This window comes from Ambystoma mexicanum, chromosome 7p (assembly GCF_040938575.1).
Source record: "Ambystoma mexicanum isolate Mex_15411 chromosome 7p, UKY_AmexF1_1, whole genome shotgun sequence".
Taxonomy (NCBI): Eukaryota; Metazoa; Chordata; class Amphibia; order Caudata; family Ambystomatidae; genus Ambystoma; species Ambystoma mexicanum.
This window is the reverse complement of record NC_090939.1, coordinates 99,555,964-99,575,346: the sequence shown is the minus strand read 5'-3', so window position 1 is coordinate 99,575,346 and position 19,383 is coordinate 99,555,964. Positions and strand designations below refer to the sequence as shown.

The 19,383-nt window shown below is 43.7% G+C and overlaps 1 protein-coding gene across 3 annotated transcripts in view; it reads right to left on the bottom strand.

Moving 5' to 3' along the window:
- Positions 1-225: 225 nt before the first annotated feature.
- The window catches only part of SIDT1 (SID1 transmembrane family member 1), a 737,146-nt gene continuing 717,988 nt past the window's right edge, over positions 226-19,383 (bottom strand). For all 3 annotated transcript variants that reach the window (XM_069635864.1, XM_069635865.1, XM_069635866.1), the window contains one exon: positions 226-5,774. In XM_069635864.1, coding sequence (XP_069491965.1) covers positions 5,712-5,774 — 63 coding nt within the window. In that variant the 3' untranslated portion in view covers positions 226-5,711. The remainder of the gene's footprint in view (positions 5,775-19,383) is intronic.

The following is a 19,383-nucleotide window of genomic DNA, read 5'->3' as shown; positions in this document are numbered from 1 at the left end:
TGGTGCAGTGGGTGACCTCCACTATCCCTCGGGCAACAAGCGAGAGGCAGGATTTATAGGCATTGGGGAGCACATTGGACCTCGGATGTAAAGTGAGTAATGCTACACCAATAGGTTGCTGAGGATTGCTCTCAACCAAGGGACACAATTGATGGATGAACCACATGGGGGACACGAACAGGCAAAGTTTAAATGTACAAGAGTGCCCAAAGGGAAACAAAATAATACTTGTTAAAACTTTTTTTTTTATTTTGTTACAAAATTTCCAACATGTAACGGTAATTCAAAATACAGGAAATCAAATGTCACTAACAAAGCGAGGCATAGAGAGGCTTATCCGAACGGCATGTCATACGGTGCCCGTACGCTGCCATAGCATATCTGCCAAGCGGCAACCACTGCGATCTCACAAAACAAGCAAAATGCAAAGCTGGCATATTGCACCTGTCTTCCTGCTAGTTTCCGTGCAAGCAAAACAACTCTGCTGCAATAGACTTTATATAAAGCAACAATTGTGTGACAACTAGATAAATGGTGCATTCTTTATTCCTTTAAAAAGGCAGTTTATCAAGGCAGTGTACACGCAATAAGTGGTCCTGAATGCCCGAGAAAGGCTCGAGTGCCCGTGATTTAACAGCTTCTACCAATGCCATGCGAGATTGTCCACTTGTGAAACGTGTTACTGGTTTGGCAACTGGAGTCCTGGAACGCTGAAGCATAAAGACAGACTTCTTTCTGTTACCCAGAGCTAACTTCTGGTAAAAGTACAATTAAGACAGTCACAGCAAATAAGAATAGACACTTATGTGTGCCCCTTTTGGCATACATTTGATTCCATTGGACTAGAGCAGCACACTTTTTCATATTTAGACATTTTAATTTATAGGCATAAAATGCAGCAGTATACAAAACATTTAATTAGCTCACAAGAGCTATTTGGCATGCTTACTTTTAATACAAGAGTATTCAAATTGTTTGAGTTAAACGCTTCTGTTGGTTTCGTTAAAAGCTTGCTGAAGCTGCTGAAAAAAGAATGTCTTTCCAAGATGGTAGTCTTCAAGATTTGACTGATCCAAGATGGCCGACAGTGTATATCTCAGAATCTGGTGTTTTCTTTTCAGCGTCCACATACAGAAGCTTTGCAGTGCGGTTTGGGTGATCCTTACTCCTATCTAGGTTTGTCTCTTGACCATATAAATAACTGAGCAATCACTTTTTGAAAAGTCCATACAAACACTGACAAATCCTGTGTAAACTGGTTGATTAGGCTCTTAGCAAATCGGCATAGGATGCACGAGGAGACTTGAGAAGCAACGTCCTCCGAGATACAGTACTTGTCTTCCCATTGTTGAATTGGACAAATGAGATTGGCACATGACATACTTTGTCTCTGTATAATTGATATAATCCCAACCAATTGGACCTGGTTCTGATTGCCAGAGGATATACAATACAATATGAATTGGTATCTAAAATTGTTTTTCTGGCCTTGCAAGTGGTCTACCTCATCAAATCTGCAATCTTTTAAAATGCATTCTGTCATTTTAAAATCATTTTTCCAAGGTGTTTCCCAACTTGTTTCATAACAATGTAGCCTGTAGTATTTACTTATGGCTCAACAAAAGATTTTAAAGGTGTTGTAGACCTGCTGAAACTTCTCAGCTCGCAGGTTATCAGTCTGCCCAATGGGCGATACACATGGCCTGGTAGGTACTAGGCCACGTGGTGTTTGTGTATATATAGAGCGCGTTTCTAAAAAAGGGAGTAATGCAAGTCAAAATGAATGATCACATGTAAAGGAAGATACAGAACTGTTGGTAATCTGCATTATTCTACAGATTAAAGGTCAGTTCATTTGACATTTCATATTAGATTTACCCAATGCAGATCATCTTCTTTACTCTTCTGACGCTGCCACCCCACTCTTATTTGGCCAATACACACAATATATTGTAATAAGGAAATGAAGATGCGGCACTTCGGTCAGACCTACCGTAAATCCCCTGCAAAGAGGGCTCATCCGAAGTAGATGCAAATATGATCTTGCCAGTCTTCCCCTTTGGCAATGCCATACGAGGGGCCATTTGGGTACTTGATGCGTTGTACCAGAGCACGGTGGCAAGCGCCAACTTCTGCACCTTCCCACTGAGCCCAAGAGATTCATGTAAGAAGCATGAGATTGTTTCCTCAAACCCCTTTTGTCTCCAGGAGATTGTCTGTAACACGTGATGAATGACAACTGTTTTCATGCCGCGCGCACAGAACACAATCACTCATACAAATCAGCGGAAAGTGGGATTGCAAGTTTCTGAACGTAACCATTGAGCAGGAAAGCAGCTTTGGACGTCAAATAATAGATTTGGCCAAACGGAGGTGGTGAAGGTGAACGAAGGAACCCAGATTTAAAAAAAAACCTTTGATTTACACGTGGGTACAGGCCTCATATGGAAGGGACATAATGTGGTTTTACTGTCCAGCTAAAGCATTGAGACAATAGCATGGAAAATTGTTCAAGTTAATTTGAACAGTTGCACTCATAATAAAACGTCTTTGCGACGAGTAAATCGTCTACTTATCTTCAATTCATCAAGAAGCAAGCTACAAGTAACACATTACAATGCCCTAATGTGCCCTGTCTAAGTGAAGATGCCATGACATCTTGACACTTGGTGGGGCCTTGAAGAAGCCAGAATGGCTGAAACACTTGGGCTTTGCATGTGCTTCCTGTTAACGCTTGAAATGTACATGGAAACAGAATAAAGAATACCGTTTATTAACTACGGTGGTGTTCTATTTATGAGTGTCAACATTCAATTGAATGTGTCATTGAAGGGATACCTATGTCATCTCCTGAGATCCCAGCGGTGTGCACCACGGGCAGAATATGAAAACACAATAGTCTTCAACAGGCTGCATTGTTTGAGGGAGCAGAAAGTGCTGCTGAGCTGAGAACCCCAATTTGAGCTCCAGAGGCTGCACACCCCAGGAATTGACTAGGATGGATCTTTTAGAGTATCACGGCTGCCACCAAAAAGACAATGCCAGTGTTCAAGAAATGCAACTCAGTACAGTGGGGTATTATTGTTGGGCCACAAGCACCGTTGGCAGAAATAAGATGAGGGAGGCCGCCAGCAGTCGCTGATCAAAACTTCTAAGGGTCATCAAAGGTCATGAGTTCACTTGCTAAGCCAGTGGTCAATTTCTGAGAACCATTTCTCATTGGCAGTGAAGGGGAGAAAAAGAAAAGCATCGCCCAAGAGTGTCAATGATGGTCTGTACTCCCACACATGGTTGGCTAGTACTGGCTGGATGTGCCACGATGGGGGGTACTCGTTGGTCACAAGGCTGCCGCAAATGCAGCAAACTAAAAGTTTCAAGACTTCCAGGTGCCTTCTGGGGCTAGGTTACTCAATGGAGGGAGCTGGCAGGTTCCATACCTATTAGCTAAAACAATGGGCAGAATGCATGGGTGGCTGTGCAGTGTATGCACGGAGTAGAATAGGAGACAATGCATGGGCCTGTTACTCTTTATCTCCTCTTGTGAAGGCATTGGGCAGAATGGATGGGTCTTGCTGCCTTCCTTACTCTAGGTAGGACAAAAGGCAAAATGTTTTCCTTTCTGCCCTACAAAGGTAGCCACCCTTTCAGGTGAGGTCTTCCCATACCATAATATTGAAAGTAGGTCTCATATCTACTGCCTGAATCAATATAGGGTCTAGGCAACCTTGCTAGTCATAAAAGCAAACAAATGTCCTACACATGACAGAGAGGCCGCCATCCGGGCTCCACTGGGGCCTCTGGGTGTGAAAGAACTAAGTTTTCTGAAATCCCTGGGTGAGTATATTACGCTGTCTACCATCCATTGAAGTGGAAGAAAGGATATCACTGGATAGCTAGACTAAGCTTTCCAGAATCCAATGAGGCGAGAGCAAGGGTGTCCCTGGATGGCTAGACTAAACTTTCCAGAATCCAATGAGCCCAGAGAAACGCTAGCTCACTGGATAGTATTAAGCTTCCCAGAATCCAATGAGCTAGGGGAAAGGCTGCCCCTGGATGGCTAGACTAAGCTTTCCAGAATCCAATGTGCCGAGTTCAAGGATGTCCCAGGAAGGCTAGACTAAACTTTCCAGAATTCAATGAGCCCAGACAAAGGCTATACCCTGGATAGTACTAAGCTTTCCAGAATCCAATGAGCTAGCGGAAAGGCTGCCCCTGGATGGCTAGACTAAGCTTTCCAGAATCCAATGAGCCGAGTTCAAGGCTGTCCCAGGATGGCTCGACAAAACTTTCCAGAATTCAATGAGCACAGAGAAAGGCTATATCCTGGATATTACTAAGCTTTCCAGAATCCAGTGAGCCCAGAGAAACGCTAGCTCCCTGGATAGTACTAAGCTTTCCAGGATCCAATGAGCTTGGGGGAAAGGCTGTCTCTTGATGGCTAGACTAAGCTTTCCAGAATCCAATGAGCCCAGAGCAAGGCTGTCCCTAAATGGCTAGAGTAAGCTTTCCAGAATCCAATGGGCCCAGAGAAAGTCTATCCCCTTGGATGATAAGCCTAAAATTCCAGAATCCATTGAAGTGGGGAAAAGACCATCCCTGGATGGCTCGACTGAGCTTTCCTCATACCAATGAAATGCAAGAAAGGCTATCCCCGGATGGTAAGACTAAGCTTTCCAGAATCCAATGAGCTGGGAGAAAGTCTGGCCCTCGGTGGCTACAATATGCTTTCCAAAATCCAATGAGCGGGGAGAAAGGTTATCGCTGGATGATCCAACTAAGCTTCCCAGAATCCATTGAGGAGGGAGAAAGGCTAAGCCAACGATGGCCAGACTAAGCCTTTCAGAATGTGAGGAGGTGGGAGAAAGGCTATCCCTAGATGTCTAAACTAAGCTGTCCACAATACGAGGTGGGAAAAAGGTTGTCTTCGGGTCTGCACTCCCACTCACTCAAGAGTCACAAAAAAGCACCGGAATCTGCAACAGATCTGTCTTCCGCTGAAGGGACATAGCACTGAAACTGAAACCTGCCATTAATCTCACCACTTTACCCCATGGAGTTCCTACCCCTTCCCCAAAATGCTTTATGTTGATACAGCAATATTATGCATTAATGAAAGGAAAGAAATCCCTTACCAAAAGCATAGGTTTCCATCTGCAACAAAAGATTCACAACACCACAGTCCGCACAACCTGCTTGTAACGTTTGCATTCTACCTTAACATCCCAACTTCTCACCGGTAGTCTTCATTCCACATGCTCCGAGACACTGGGGATCTCACTCTCCAGCTACATTAAATAGTGCTTAGATGTAGGCCGAGCGGTTAGGAAGTGCTATACAAACAACTTGATGTCATGTCGGAATTTGGAGCTTTGGCGTGGCTGGTTTTGGACAATAAAAGGAGGGCATACGTCCCCCATTTTCTCAAACTGCAAGTAAATACAGTGCCAGACGACCCTCTGTGTCGAGAAATTGAGGGGAACAGATCGCGCGCCTTGTGGCACTGGCTTCTCAGCAGCGACGTTCACACCTGCTGGTGATGTAGACTTCTCCTGTGCTGGCCTGGGCTCTTGTTCCGGGTTATTGTTGGTTGTTCATCTGACACAGAAGGACTGATCTCCCACAAAAGTGGTTCTAAGGGACTCTTGTCTCAGACCCTATGGACCTCAACTCGACGTGGGGCAGATCCTTTCCACCAGCAGTCCTGCGTACCTTCAGAAAACAGGGATCTTCTCTCTGCGCACCGAATCGAGGTCATCGTCCAAGGTTAGAAGGACCTGAACAATAGAGACAGAAGAAGCACATTCTTCAAATCTGAAGATACAGCCAGTGGACAAGCCTCACATTATCATACACTGTGGTCTTTTCCAGCTAATGGACGGGGGGAGTGCAAATGAAACATAGTGGTCCGGTTCCATGTAATGATGTCCCCGCAAAAATGTCGCCAATGGCTTTTCCCGGCGACATTATGTATGGGGACATTACCTGATACCAGTGGTCCATGATGCAGTGACCCCCAAATAGTATATTTGACATTCTGAAATACTTTCAAAGTAAAACCCATAGGGAACATTGGTACAGTGTTGTTTAACATTAACAATAATTCATTTCTGAGGGCAGCAAAACAGGAAGAAAACAGAGAGGAGTCAAAACTCACCATCTTGTGCAGGCGTGCGGGAGAATGTACCCATGGTTCCCATGAACAGTACCACATGATACATGTGTCTACACTAATGCATTGCCCAGCTCCCACCTCCCCATCCATCCTAAGAACCTAGTATCAACATGGCTCTTCAGACAGTATTATTTGATGCCACGTTGAACGTTGTTAGAGAGATCATTTGGGTTTGGATTGTGAAGTATTTTACCAGGGTGATTATTAATTTACAGTAGAAAGTGGAATATGTGGATTCACATGGACCTATGTAGTTATCAGTTCGGGGATTTAGGATTTTGCAGTCATCTTCAGTTCCCTTTGAATAGACACAGCCTAATAATATTCCACTAGCCCCCCAGAAAAACAGAGATCCTAATGAAAGCCATCATTGGAAGTAAGGAACCTGTAGACCTGCTCAAGCAATATCAGTAGCACTGCGTCATCACTTCACGATGAAAAGGAGAGACACAGAAAAAGTGATGAGTTATGTACAACCTCTCAGTCTTGGCTATTCTCATTACGGCCACAAACAGACGAATGACAGCTCGCAAGGGGGGTCCCGGAACACATTACAAGATGAATAGCTCTGCAAAGTAAGGCCAATTAAGTCTAAAGATTGGTACAAAGTCACAGGCCATTGGCCCCAGGAACAGGAGGATTCCTGAGGACCCAACCATGCTAAAAGCGGCACCATGTGTGAAAATGACATGTGGGGACCGGCAGAGGGTGACCAGAGGTTTGGGGGACATTGAAGAAACTACTTTAGATTGCAGGGTAAGCTCACCAGCACTCTTGTTTCCAGACCAGCAAACTACGTGTTTGCCTACCGAAGCCACTGTGCCCGACAGGTCTGACCCTGACGTGTGCAGCTGTCATGGTAGGTAAACCCTTCACGGAAACACCGACACCATTGCCAACGGTGCCGATGCTTCCATGTGCCCACTCCCATAGAGTCCTGTTTGACTCTATGGGAATGGGGATTAACAAATATACCGGACTAGTAATGAGCTGGTGGGACCGGGAAGTCAGGTGCCGGTAAATTTGTATGGGTCCAGCGGCAACCCGCCGGTAGCACCGGCAGGGTTACCACCAGACCCGTAATGAGACCCAGTGTCTTGTAAACACCTAGGGGAACACTGTGACTTTAAGAAAACCAATGTCTCACAGAGCCCCCTGCACTGCCTTGAAACTGAATCATGTCCCAATTAGGATACCTCTTAACCTGATATGAAGAAGGAGGCAGAGGCTGTATGTCAACGGTCAATATGGTCCTCCTCCTCTGGGGCTCTGAAGGGCGCTGAGGATCAGGGGGTGATTAACTATGTCTACAATGACAGCGGTCAAGACTGCTGGAGATGCCAACAGAAACCTTTCCGGGGATTATGCTTCTTCCTCTGCAAGCCTGCGAAAGATAACCAGTAATCCTTACAAATTACCTGAGCCACCAAGACACATCAGGGAGATAGCAGGAGACCACCGCTCCACTGAGCAGTATCGCATGATGCCCACCATACCTAAGCTTGACTTCAAAATGATGGACCAATTCTTCAAGCCCTCGGCCATCATAGCAGCAACACCAATTCCAACTAACCCCCAACAGGGAAATGATGATCGAGGAGTCACATAAAAAGCTAGAGGCACGTACAAGAGCCACGGAAATGAGGGAATAACCAATCACCATCAGAAAAGCTAGGGAATAACCAATAAAGACAGTTATTGGATGAACAAGATAATGAGCAGTACTATAAAGGGGGCGCAGTGCCCTGCAGGGAGTGTCGCCGACTGTGCTACAGAGCAGGAAGCCGAGAATGAGAGTGAGATTGAGAGTTTGCTGGGAGTTGTCCGTCAGATACTGAAAGTCACCAGACTGAGAAAGAGTCCCCAAAGCTATACACCACACCCTGGGAGAAACTGCATTCAGTGAAGAGGAGGCAGCTGAAAGTCTGCTGATGTCTGTGTCTCACCCTCTGGGAGAGACCATCCAGCTGATGGCAATATCTCAGACAAGTGGGTATGATCACAGTGAATGAGAAAGCTGAAGACTTTGTCAAAGAACTCCTACCACTAACCACTCTCCCCTCACCTAGGCCAGGATAGAATCCTACACGGCCAATCCCACCCACACTTCACTCTCCACCACATCCATTTGCTCTCAGTATGACAACCACCCACTTCCTGACCACGGAAATAGCAAATGGACTTGTGCTTTTTCCATTTTTCTTGGCAGCGGGCAACTTTGTTTTTACTATACATTGGGTATGTACAACATGTGCAGAGCCCATTTCTCGTAAACAAATACTTTAAAACTATTAGTACCCCAGAGGGAGCTTGGTGTGTGACTACCAATCTCCTCACATGTTCGGGATGTACAGGGCCGGTAACGGTGCTAAGCACTCGCCAAGACCCCCGCTTCTCTCAGGCCTACCGTAGGATCAGGCTTGTGGACCGTTATTGGCCATCTACACCCCCTGAATTCGGGGAGTGATCACTAAATTAATCCTTGCAACAAAACCTAAATCACCAATCCTCCTGGAAAAGGGCAATAAAATGGAACCAAATCAGAAAAGGCACTGTGCCATAAAGCTCTCTGGTTATGGCCAATCAAATTGCACAGAGACCCTGTTCCACTTGGGCAGTCAATGTGTAGGCAGAGTTTAGGCAGAAGGGCCTCATGAAGGCATGGGTAGACCTCCATGTAGCTGCTCCAGTTAAACACGCTACGGATATATCTAATATTATTGAGGACCAGAATTTGACCTATGCACGCTTATAGAGACCTAGGGGGACAAGTGCCTCTGCCCCAGTCCTTAATTTAGCTATACCATGATCCGGAGATATAGGCCAGAGAGGAGAGGGTGTTGCCTTCATTTTTAAAAGCAGCCCTATCTGTATGGGAGTTGCGGGGTCTCTCTCTCTCTCTCTCTCTCTCTCTCTCTCTCTCTCTCTCTCTCTCTCTCTCTCTCTCTCTCTCTCTCTCTCTCTCTCTCCTCTCTCTCTCTCTCTCTCTCTCTCTCTCTCTCTCTCTCTCTCTCTCTCTCTCTCTTCTCTCTCTCTCTCTCTCTCTCTCTCTCTCTCTCTCTCTCTCTCTCTCTCTCTCTCTCTCTCTCTCTCTCTCTCTCTCTCTCTCTCTCTCTCTCTCTCTCTCTCTCTCTCTCTCTCTCTCTCTCTCTCTCTCTCTCTCTCTCTCTCTCTCTCTCTCTCTCTCTCTCTCTCTCTCTCTCTCTCTCTCTCTCTCTCTCTCTCTCTCTCTCCTCTCTCTCTCTCTCTCTCTCTCTCTCTCTCTCTCTCTCTCTCTCTCTCTCTCTCTCTCTCTCCCCACAATTAATCTCCTTCTAATCTATTGTCCGCCTTCGTCAAAAGTAAATTTAGCTGAGGCCATCTGTAGTTATTTACTAACTCAATTGAAACCGGCTTCTTAATTTATATTATTGGGGGACTTTAACCACTGGTTAAGCACAACCATTGATCGGGGGGCCAGAGAGCTGCAACAGTTCTTGGGTTACCTAGGTTTTGCTCAGTACATGTTAATTCCAACACACGAATTGGAAAACACACTGGACTGGCTCACAGTATTAAACATCACTTGCAGTGAGGTAAGCGCTAGCATTTGTCCCTGGTCAGATCATGTTTTTGTGAATTTTTTGCTAACTGTACCATTTGCAGTCGAAATGAATCTCAACCAACCGGGCAACATGTCATGGAACTCTAAACAAATAACTGTGGCCAATATTGATCCCCTGATTGAGAAGTCCCTGGACTTCTCATCTGAACTGACAGCCCAGGAGATAGTAGCTGCCTTAATAAATAATTTAAATAACATCTCAGATAAACTTGCACTTCTAAAACAAAAAGAGCTAAACAAAGAGGATATTAAAAACAAGGCCTGGTTCACTGAAGAAAACAAAAATCGGCCTCCTCAAAAGCCTTTCATGAGTGGAAACATGAACCTAGACCAAAACATTTGGACATTTACAAGAATATAGTAAGAGACTACAAAAAAGCTATATTAGAAGAATCTTTCATAACAACCGCATCAGTATTGCTAAATCGGACACTAAAGAAATCTTCAAGATACTAAATGAACAAGAAATAACTCTGACTCCTTTAGGACCGATTGAAAAGAATGACAAAGAGTGGTTCCAACTCACCCAAAACGGAATACCAAATAAGTTGAATAATATCCGGTCATCAATGCCCGAAAAAAGAAGTTGATGCCCATATCGTTGGATAACGACTCTACTAAAGATTTGAATAGGGACCAAGTTCCCCCAATCTAATGTTCATTCATTAAGTCAACCTGATCTAGCAAAAATCATAGAACAAATGAAACCTTCATTCTGTAGAGGAGATGCATGCGCATCTATGATAGTTAAAACCTGCGCCCCGAATATTATTAAAGCAGTTTGTATGTTTGTAAATACCTCCTTGAAGGGGGGCAAGGTGTCCGATAGAATTAAAACAAACCATGGTAACTCCAATCATTAAGAAACCTGAACTAGCCAGGGATAATCCATAGAATTTTCGCCCTATATAAAATACTCCTTTTCTGTCAAAAATATTGGACAGTGTGGCATACAACCAAATTGCTGAGCACATGAACCAATTTCCTATTTTACACTCCCATCAGTTCGGGATTCAGAAAGTTATTTGGTACCGGAACATCTCTTCTGGAGCTGAAATCGAAAGTTTTAACCCAGATGGACAAGCACAGTCTATCTCTGGTCATCTCATTAGACCAATCGGCGGCCTTCGACTTAATCGAACACTCTATACTTAACACTAGGTTGAAGGAAGTGCCAAATTTCTCGGACGTTGTTTTTAGAACACAGATGCAGCAGAGGCTGTTCGGATATAGCTGAAGCCTTACCAGCTCCAGTCCTTTATGGCATCCCACAAGGAGCTAGTACTTCATCATGTTTATATAATATATATTTTTTTATTTTATTTTTATTGGCATTTTATGGTTAGTAAATTACAAACCTTTTATGCCATCGCAGTTTTAGACATACATATTCTTAGAAGAACAACAAAACATTTAAGAATAAAGAAATGTTAAGATGACAGTTAGTTAATAAAAGCATCATAAGTCATTTAAGGATAGTGCTAATCACTTTGTTGTGCTCCACCTGACAAGTCCAGAGACTGTTGGTTGCTATTTTTCTCTGATAAATTCTTAAGCTTCTTGCAGATTACCAGCATTAGTTTGACCAGGGCTATTGTGAGTCGCAGTCGCGGGCCTCTTAATACCTCCCACCACCTGCCTTCAGCTGTTCGAAAGGTGTTATACATTATGAACTCTGTCATTAATCGAGATCTAATTTAGTTTAAATCGCTGCAGTATAATACCAAGAGTTTCATTGTTTCTATGGTGTCATCTTGGAGGCACAATCTACAGTTTTGTTTCTCGGTTGATCGCTTTGATATTATTTCCCCAGTGGGAAAAATATTCAGCCTAAACCTAAAGTATTGGTCTCTAAACAGGGCATTTGGAAAGATTTCCAAATATCGAGGAATGGTGTGTAGGGCTCTCCCTTCCGGGAAGGGGCTTCCATATAGTTTGAGCTTTTGCCTTTCCTTTTGTGTGATGATCCAGTCATTCCTGTAGAGCTTGAGCTTGTCAGGATTCTCTATCAATGTCTGGTCAGATTCATCAAGATCGGCTATTATCGTCTGGCAAATGCTCCTCCATTCTTGTAGATTCTAGTTTAGCTTTTTCATGAGCACGTTATTTAGTACTTCACAGCCAGACTTCCTTGGTGGATCTAGGCATTTGCGATAGAGCGCAAGTGATTTCCATGTTATAATGGCCTTTAGTGAAGTCAGTCCCAGTTCCATGCGTGCAGCTTGTATCGGCGTACCCAGCGGTAGTCTCAGGACTTTTTATTTTTACAAAAGAGGCCTTCAATCAAATTCCAACTCTCAGATTTAAATGTAAAGACAGTTTCAGCTCCATAGCTAAGTATCGGGACCACTTTCAATCTGTACAACTCTAGGAGTGGAGTTATTGAGAACTCACCATAGCGTTTCAGAAGAATTCTTCCTTGGTTTGCCAAGTTAATAGTTTTAGCTTTTAAAGCATCCAATCTTGGTCTGTCAGTCTTGCTGTCGTTCAGACAGACTCCGAGATAAGTAAACGCTGTGACTTGAGCCTTTTTTGAAAATCTGTATTATAATTGCAGATTTCCAAGATGAGTGCACTTCTTTATTTTTGATTATCTGCGCAAATAGCAGCGTTATGATCTCAGCCCATTGCTCTAGATGTTGTTTCAGATGAGCATTTGATAGGCCGTCTGGACCCGGGGCTCTAGATCTGTTTAGTTTTTTTATTGCTTCTGTTACTGAACCCACATCTATTTCAAATATGTCCCAGCTTGATTGAGTTTCATTCTGATCAAATATCTCAATCAGATTTGTGTCGTAGAATTTTAGGAAATGATCAGTCAACTCTGTTGCTGTGATTGAGGTCGTTATTGAGGCCTCTTGAGGTGTATCCATATTGTTGATCAGCGACCAAATTTCAGCAACGTTTTTAGTTTTAATATGATGGAGCATTAGTTCTGCATCTCGTTGGTTGATGAGTTTTTCGCCAATTCCGATATCTTTGTTTTAGTTTCTTAACTTGAATTTGCTGTGTGGCTGGTTTTTCCCCCAATTCAATATGCGCAATTCTCTTTTCATTTGTTTTTTCACCGCTGCCACTACAGGATCAAAACAGTGCCGGTTCGCCATTCTTATTTTTGGTAAGCTGCAATCTTTAATTTCAAACACTTGCAAGAGTGCTCCAAAGTCTGTCTGATTTTTAGGTGTGTTCTGGGAAGTTGGGTCACTCATCGCCTGGAGATTAATATGTAGTTGTCGTAGCTTTGGTACCGATATTCGTAGTCGATTACATCCAGGCATCACTTCGATCTGAGCATTATGTAGATCAATTCTAAATACTGATCAGCAATACCAGGTCAGCTCCAATAGATTGTGGTCACTTTGTAATTTTTGCATTACTTGAATAGAGGTAATCCATTTTGTTACATTCTCCGAAATGCAAATATAGTCCAAGATTTGCTTGCTTTTTCCTCCCTTCCAAGTTACTTCTCCTGGTTTTTCGCCAGCTGTATTGTCAGTCAAGATACAGATGTTTCTTTGTGTCGTCGCTCTTCTCCAATTAATGCCTCTCTGTCAGGCCGGTGTTATATTAACTGGATCATCATCAGTTTCACAGCCTTCTTTGTTGCAACAGATGGCATTTAAATCACCACATATCAAAATATGTGGATTCTTGAATTGTTCTCCAAACTTATCAAGGTATGATGTTATTTTGTCCAAGAAACTACTCAAAGACTTCACTGCTGGATTCCAGTAAAGATTTAAAATAATTAGAGTTACTGGTTTATCGGCTGGAGTAATCAGAATCTTTCCCACTAACCATTGAATGTGGGAATTAGGGTGATTTATTTCTAATACCTCCAATTGTAGTGTGTTTTTAATAGCGATGAGCAGGCCCAATGTTGGTCTGCCTCGAGGCCCTTTCTTGGCTGGATTTAGAGTTACTGAATATCTGTCGATGATTGGAGGAGATTGCAGCCATGTTTCTTGGAGGCAGATAATATCTTGATTTAGACCCTCTGCACTGTCATTTGAAGTCAGGTGGGCAAAGCCTCTTGTATTCCAGCTGGCAATTTTCAAGAAAGACGTGGTGTTAACCTGTATATTCTATGCGTTGGATATTTTAGAAGCAAACCAAATCTTGGCTCTTTGACCAGCAATAGTTGTTTTAGACATCTGTCCTACTTACCCAAGGGATACTTCCTCTGCGGAGCCTAGGGACACTGTACCATGTGTAATATTTGTAATTATTAAGATTGTTATTATGCTGTATTGGTATACTTTTATTGTAATCTATCTCCCTGTATGTTCTTTTCTTGCAACCCTGTACAAATTGCGCCCTGATGCCCCCGGGTCTGATGGTCTGCGCGTTATAAATAAACAAATACAAATACAAAAACATGCTTGCTAGCCACTTCCAGTTCTCTGTTGTGCCTTATTATAATATTTGTGGCTCTGACGTAGCATCATGTGGTTTAGGTGGTGGAAAACCTTGTTCTGATATTGTTTGAAGTGATCTTTTTGAACTATGGCAATCTCTTACCTCCGTATGATTCCATACTGCTTTTTGATGGTGATTTGCAGTGTGATTCAGTTTTGTTGCTATAGTGATTGTTTGTAGTTTCTCCTTTAGTTCTGTTAAATCAAAACCAAGTGGGCGTAATTGGTGCGCCTCTCCTAACAGCAAATGTTTAATTAGGATCCTTTGTAGATGCACAATCACTTTATCGGTTCTCTTTTCTTCTGGAAATTCAACAGTCGTTAGATCCTGTGATGATAGTAGCCTTAATGTTGGCAAATGATGAAACAGTCTGATAACGTTTGCACGATTTAGTGTTAACCCATCATCCTCAGACGGGTTAGCGACGGCCCTTTAGCGACGGCATCCTTGTAAGATGCAAGTGGTAAGTTTTTGGGTACTAAAGTCACAGGTGAAACTGACCTCGCTCTCCTGGTCTCAGTAGTTGGTCTTGTTTGTCTTGGGCGCCTTAGACTCTTGGGGCCCATTGGTAGTTTATTCCAATGTGGTTTGTTGGATTCATCGTTATCCTCATCTGATTCCCAAGAAACTGGAGCACATGATGAGCCTTCCACATTGTTATGCTGCGATTTCGTTTCATAGTAAGGGGCAGATTTTTCGTTTTTTTCACTTGTACTTTTAATCCCACTTTAACAGTTTTTTTCTTTTCAGCAATTTTCTCATTTGTCTTGCGAGATGGTGACGTCATCCCCAAGGTTTGTGGATTATGTTTGGCCGCTTTATCAAAAAGCGGGCATATTGTTTTCACTTTGGTGGTAACCAAATTTCTTTTTTCATTAACAATTGTCTCCACCAGTGTGTTGATATTCGTATGCACTGTTTGTGTTTGATTGCATTCAGCTGCCCTCAGCTCACAAAGACAGCTCTGTGCTGGTACCGTCAGTGGCACATCTCCAATTTTTTGGTTTGATGAGCTAGGATTTTGGTTGTTGTCAGCAGGTAACATATCTGTTGAACTTGCGTATTGTTTGGAGTCCTGACTTCCAAAGTTACACTATCATTGTTTTCTACACGATTCTCTAGTTTGTTGAGTAAATCGGTTTGCGTTGTTGTTGACAACATCCATTGTATATGTGTACCCGATTGCATGCTAAAGTCTGATGTTTCAAATGAACGGGATTGTTGTTGCAGTTGTTTTTCTTTTATAACCGGCTCCAAAATGGAATGGAGTAAAGTTGATACTTTTGCTTCTCCGGATTCCAAGTTTTGTTGTACCCCAGTTACAAAGCCTTCAACATATATCATTTTGGAATGCAGCATCGCAAGTACTGTGGTCTGATCTTTTAATTGCTCGCTCATTTTCTCACGTAGCTTCATGAAGGGTAGTAAAATCGCTGTTAACATTGAGACCATTTGAAAATCATGCATATTAGTATTTGGTTTATTGGTTTCATCCAAACTTGAAACATCCGTTTGAGTTGTGTTATTAGTCTTTTTCGCTACTGGGGCAACTTGAGGTGAACTGGGTCGTTTATCCCAAGTGATATGTGTCTTGCTTACATTACTGGCAGTTAACACACGATTTTCGATCGCCGTCAGACTGTCACATTCCGTGGATTTTAATTTATTACTACAGGGAAGAGATGTGTTTGTGGTCCGCCAGACAAATTTGAGCTGCATCCGTCTCCATCAGGGTTGATGTTTCCTCCAGTAAGAGGTTATCTGGAATTTCTACTGCTGCAGATGGAGTATTCTGATGTAAAGGCAGTTGTACAGTTGGATTTGTCATACTATTCAAATTAAAACCTTTAGCGTTAGCATGGTTTGCTAGTTGTGAATTAAAGCACATAGTTTGTGGTCTAAGTGCCACTGGTTTCCATGTTACGGGCATGCTTGCTGTGTGAGCATGTTTTGGGAAAAACATGGCCGCCCTTTGCTCATGAAAAGTGATATCATGTTTTCTTTTAAGCATCAAGGGTGTGGGTGAGCTTGATGGTATAAACTTTCCTTTGACTACGTTCATTTCCCTACATGCTGGGATACATGCAACCTGGTCAAGTTCTTGGTGTGTAAAACCTGGATCTTCTATTAGCACTTTTGTGCTTTTTGTTCCTTGGAGTACAGTCTGCTGTGTTGCCTCACCGTCACTTATAGGCTCACACACGCCCCTTGGGGCTTCTTGATCCTGTGTTGTCACCGAGCAGCTATGGCCACTCCCAGTGCTTATCTCCACTGCCACTCCCCCTCCAGCCGGTATGTGAGGGACCTGGGAGGTTTTGTTGGCCCCACCCGAGCACGGGCCCTCGGCTGCACAGCCCGATGCCAAATCCACGCTTGATTCCACGAGTGGCCCGCTTGATGAGGCTACGCCGCCAGACTCTCCACCACCATCCGTGGACAGGCCTCCAACATCGCTGCTTGTGGATAAGTGTAAGTCTGTTACATTTGGAAAGTGGTACAGAATTGTAGCCATGGTTTCTCCATTGTGTCTTGTGTTTGTTTCATCAGATCGAAAATTCTGTTTGGGTTCTTCTGCTGGTCGCCAAAACGCAACACCTGTAGTAGAAGCACACGCTTGAAGTGTATTGACATTGGAAATGGTCGTGGCCACGATGTTTACCTCTACATTTAGAGGTGTGGCTTGTGTGTTTAATCGTGGTGAGCTTAGAACACTTGCAATTTCTTGGCATATGTTTAAGTCCATATTTCCAGATTGAGTTGATTCTGCTTTTGTGGCACAATTGCCAAGACTGGCTACTTCTGGGCATGGCGCCTGGGATGCAGCAAATCATCATTTCTAGGAGTAGAGTTCTGGTGAATTGAGTGGGATTCCACAGGGGAGGGGGAAGGGTTTGACAGCTGAATATCCCCCCCCGCATCCTGCAACTTAGTTCACGTTCAGATTTGTGATTTATTGTGATTTCTTACGATTTGAAAAGGAAGGGTAGTAAAGGTAGATGCAAAGCTCACCGCTCACCCGGTCAGCAGGACTGCAGGACTGCCGCTCCGCAGATGAAATGAGGTTTTAAAGTTTCTTCTCCCAGGTGAGAGGTAATAGATACAGCAGACAGACTGCAAGTAGTCTGGTTTCTTTCCTCTGGAGCACAAGCAAACAGAATTAGGAGCTGCAAGGCTGCCACTCTCTTCCACTCCGCTATATATGGTTATATAATTTATTTATGTCCCCTTTTTTCTTTATGTTGGAGGAGGAGGGTGTGGTTTTCTCAAGCTATGCAGACGATACGTAGTACCTTTGACAGGATTCCATGATCAGGACGAGCTCAAAGTCAATAGAATTTTCACGCTAATCGAGAAATGGATGCTGGATAATCATCTTGCCCTAAATAGGAGCAAGACAGAGCTAATGACCATGGGAAGCCCACTTGCCTTACACAATCTAAACCAGTCCTATAGCTCTTTTAGTTTAGGGGATGACATTATAGCCCCATTGCCAAAAACTAAAATACTAGGGGTCAACCTTGACCAGACACTCAATCTGAGAGCTCATGTGACCTCGGTTGTTTCATCAGCGGTCTATTATGTCAAGTTATTATAACACTTGAGACCATTAATTTCACAGAAAAGTGCCGAAACCATCGCCAATAGTCGGAGCAAAGATGGATTATTGTTGTAGCCTATTGTTGGGCAAATGCACACTGGATCTAAAAAGGTTCCAGGTGGTGCAGAATTGGGCTGTGAGAGTCGTTTTGGGGCTTTCTAGGCGTGACCACGTATCTGAAGATAGGCGCTCCCTTCGTTGGTTGCCCATAGAAGCAAGGACTAAGTTTAGAACTTTAGTCATCACCTTCATGTGTAGATGGCAAAAGATGCCATCCTACCTGCAGCTTTACATTAAGGAGAAGGTTAATTCTAGAACCTTGAGATCTGGGTCACAAAATGTACTGATTCAATCGAGATCCAGAACGTCAAAAGCAGAGAATGGTGCTTTTGCATTGAAAGCCCCCATGTTGTGGAATCAACTGCCAGGATACATGCGCAACCACAAGTTGCTAAATAATTTTAAGAAAGACTTGAAAACACTACTCTTCACCTGATATAGTTCTAGCCGGTAGTGATTGGGGTCTCATCGGTCTCATGTATGTGTCTTTTATTGACTTTTTGTCTCCTGGCCTCTAGATTATGAGTCCTAGGAGCCTTAACTATATGTATACCTGTCAGCGCCTTCATGGCTGCGGGTCTATAGTTTGCCTTCATGCCGGCCCGCATTCCCCTACCCCCCACCCCACTTACCTTTAATGGCAGCACACTTCTGTGTGCACCGCCGACTCCCCGCTATCCCAGTGGCGTCAGTTCCTCCCACTTCTGTTTTTTTAGCGTTCTTGTCCCCCGCTTACCACAATGGTAAGCGGGAACACCCCCACAACTCACGACTCCCGTTACTGTGCCCAAGGAGAGCTGGGGACACCCCTACCACCCCTGATCTGATTGGACGCAGTAATGGGAGTCGGTAAAAAGAAATGCACCAAAGTTGCAGTTACGTGGTCAGCATTTTGGTGCATTTCCTGAAAGTCTTGATATAACACATTATATGTATTTCACTTGATCGTCTCGTTAAAGTCATGGAAACCAAAGAACACTACTATCCAGGAAGGATGTTGTCAATCTTTACATTTCCTGTTCTCTGGTAATGCCGGTACGCCCCTCTAAAACCCTCAATACACGCCGGTCTCCCAGTTATACCCAGGCTAGGACAGTTGAGAGTGTGATTCCACAAAGGGGGTAAGGAACAGTAGGAAAAGGGGATAGATTACAAGAGATAGCGGTATGGGCCAGACTCCAGAATCTGTACCCTAACCCTCCACTCTCGTACTGGAACCCTAGCAAAAGATAAGACTGTGAGCCCTTTTGCTTTGCTTCTCTGTGGATTTATTGAGCCCCAATGGGCACAGCATTTGTCAGAGGGAGGCGAAAGCGGATGTAAATGAAGGTTAAGGATTGATAATACATCCAGCAGACTGTCCGACTACGGCAGACTGTAACCTGGAACCTCCAGCAGTCCAGGAGTCATGAGCTCTACATACACTTTGCAGAACAGCAGACAGTCCAGCCCTGGGGTCTTAACGCATGCTCTTGTCATACTGCTTCCTAAAGGAGGTCCTGCCTCGGCTACTCAACTATGGCTGCAGGT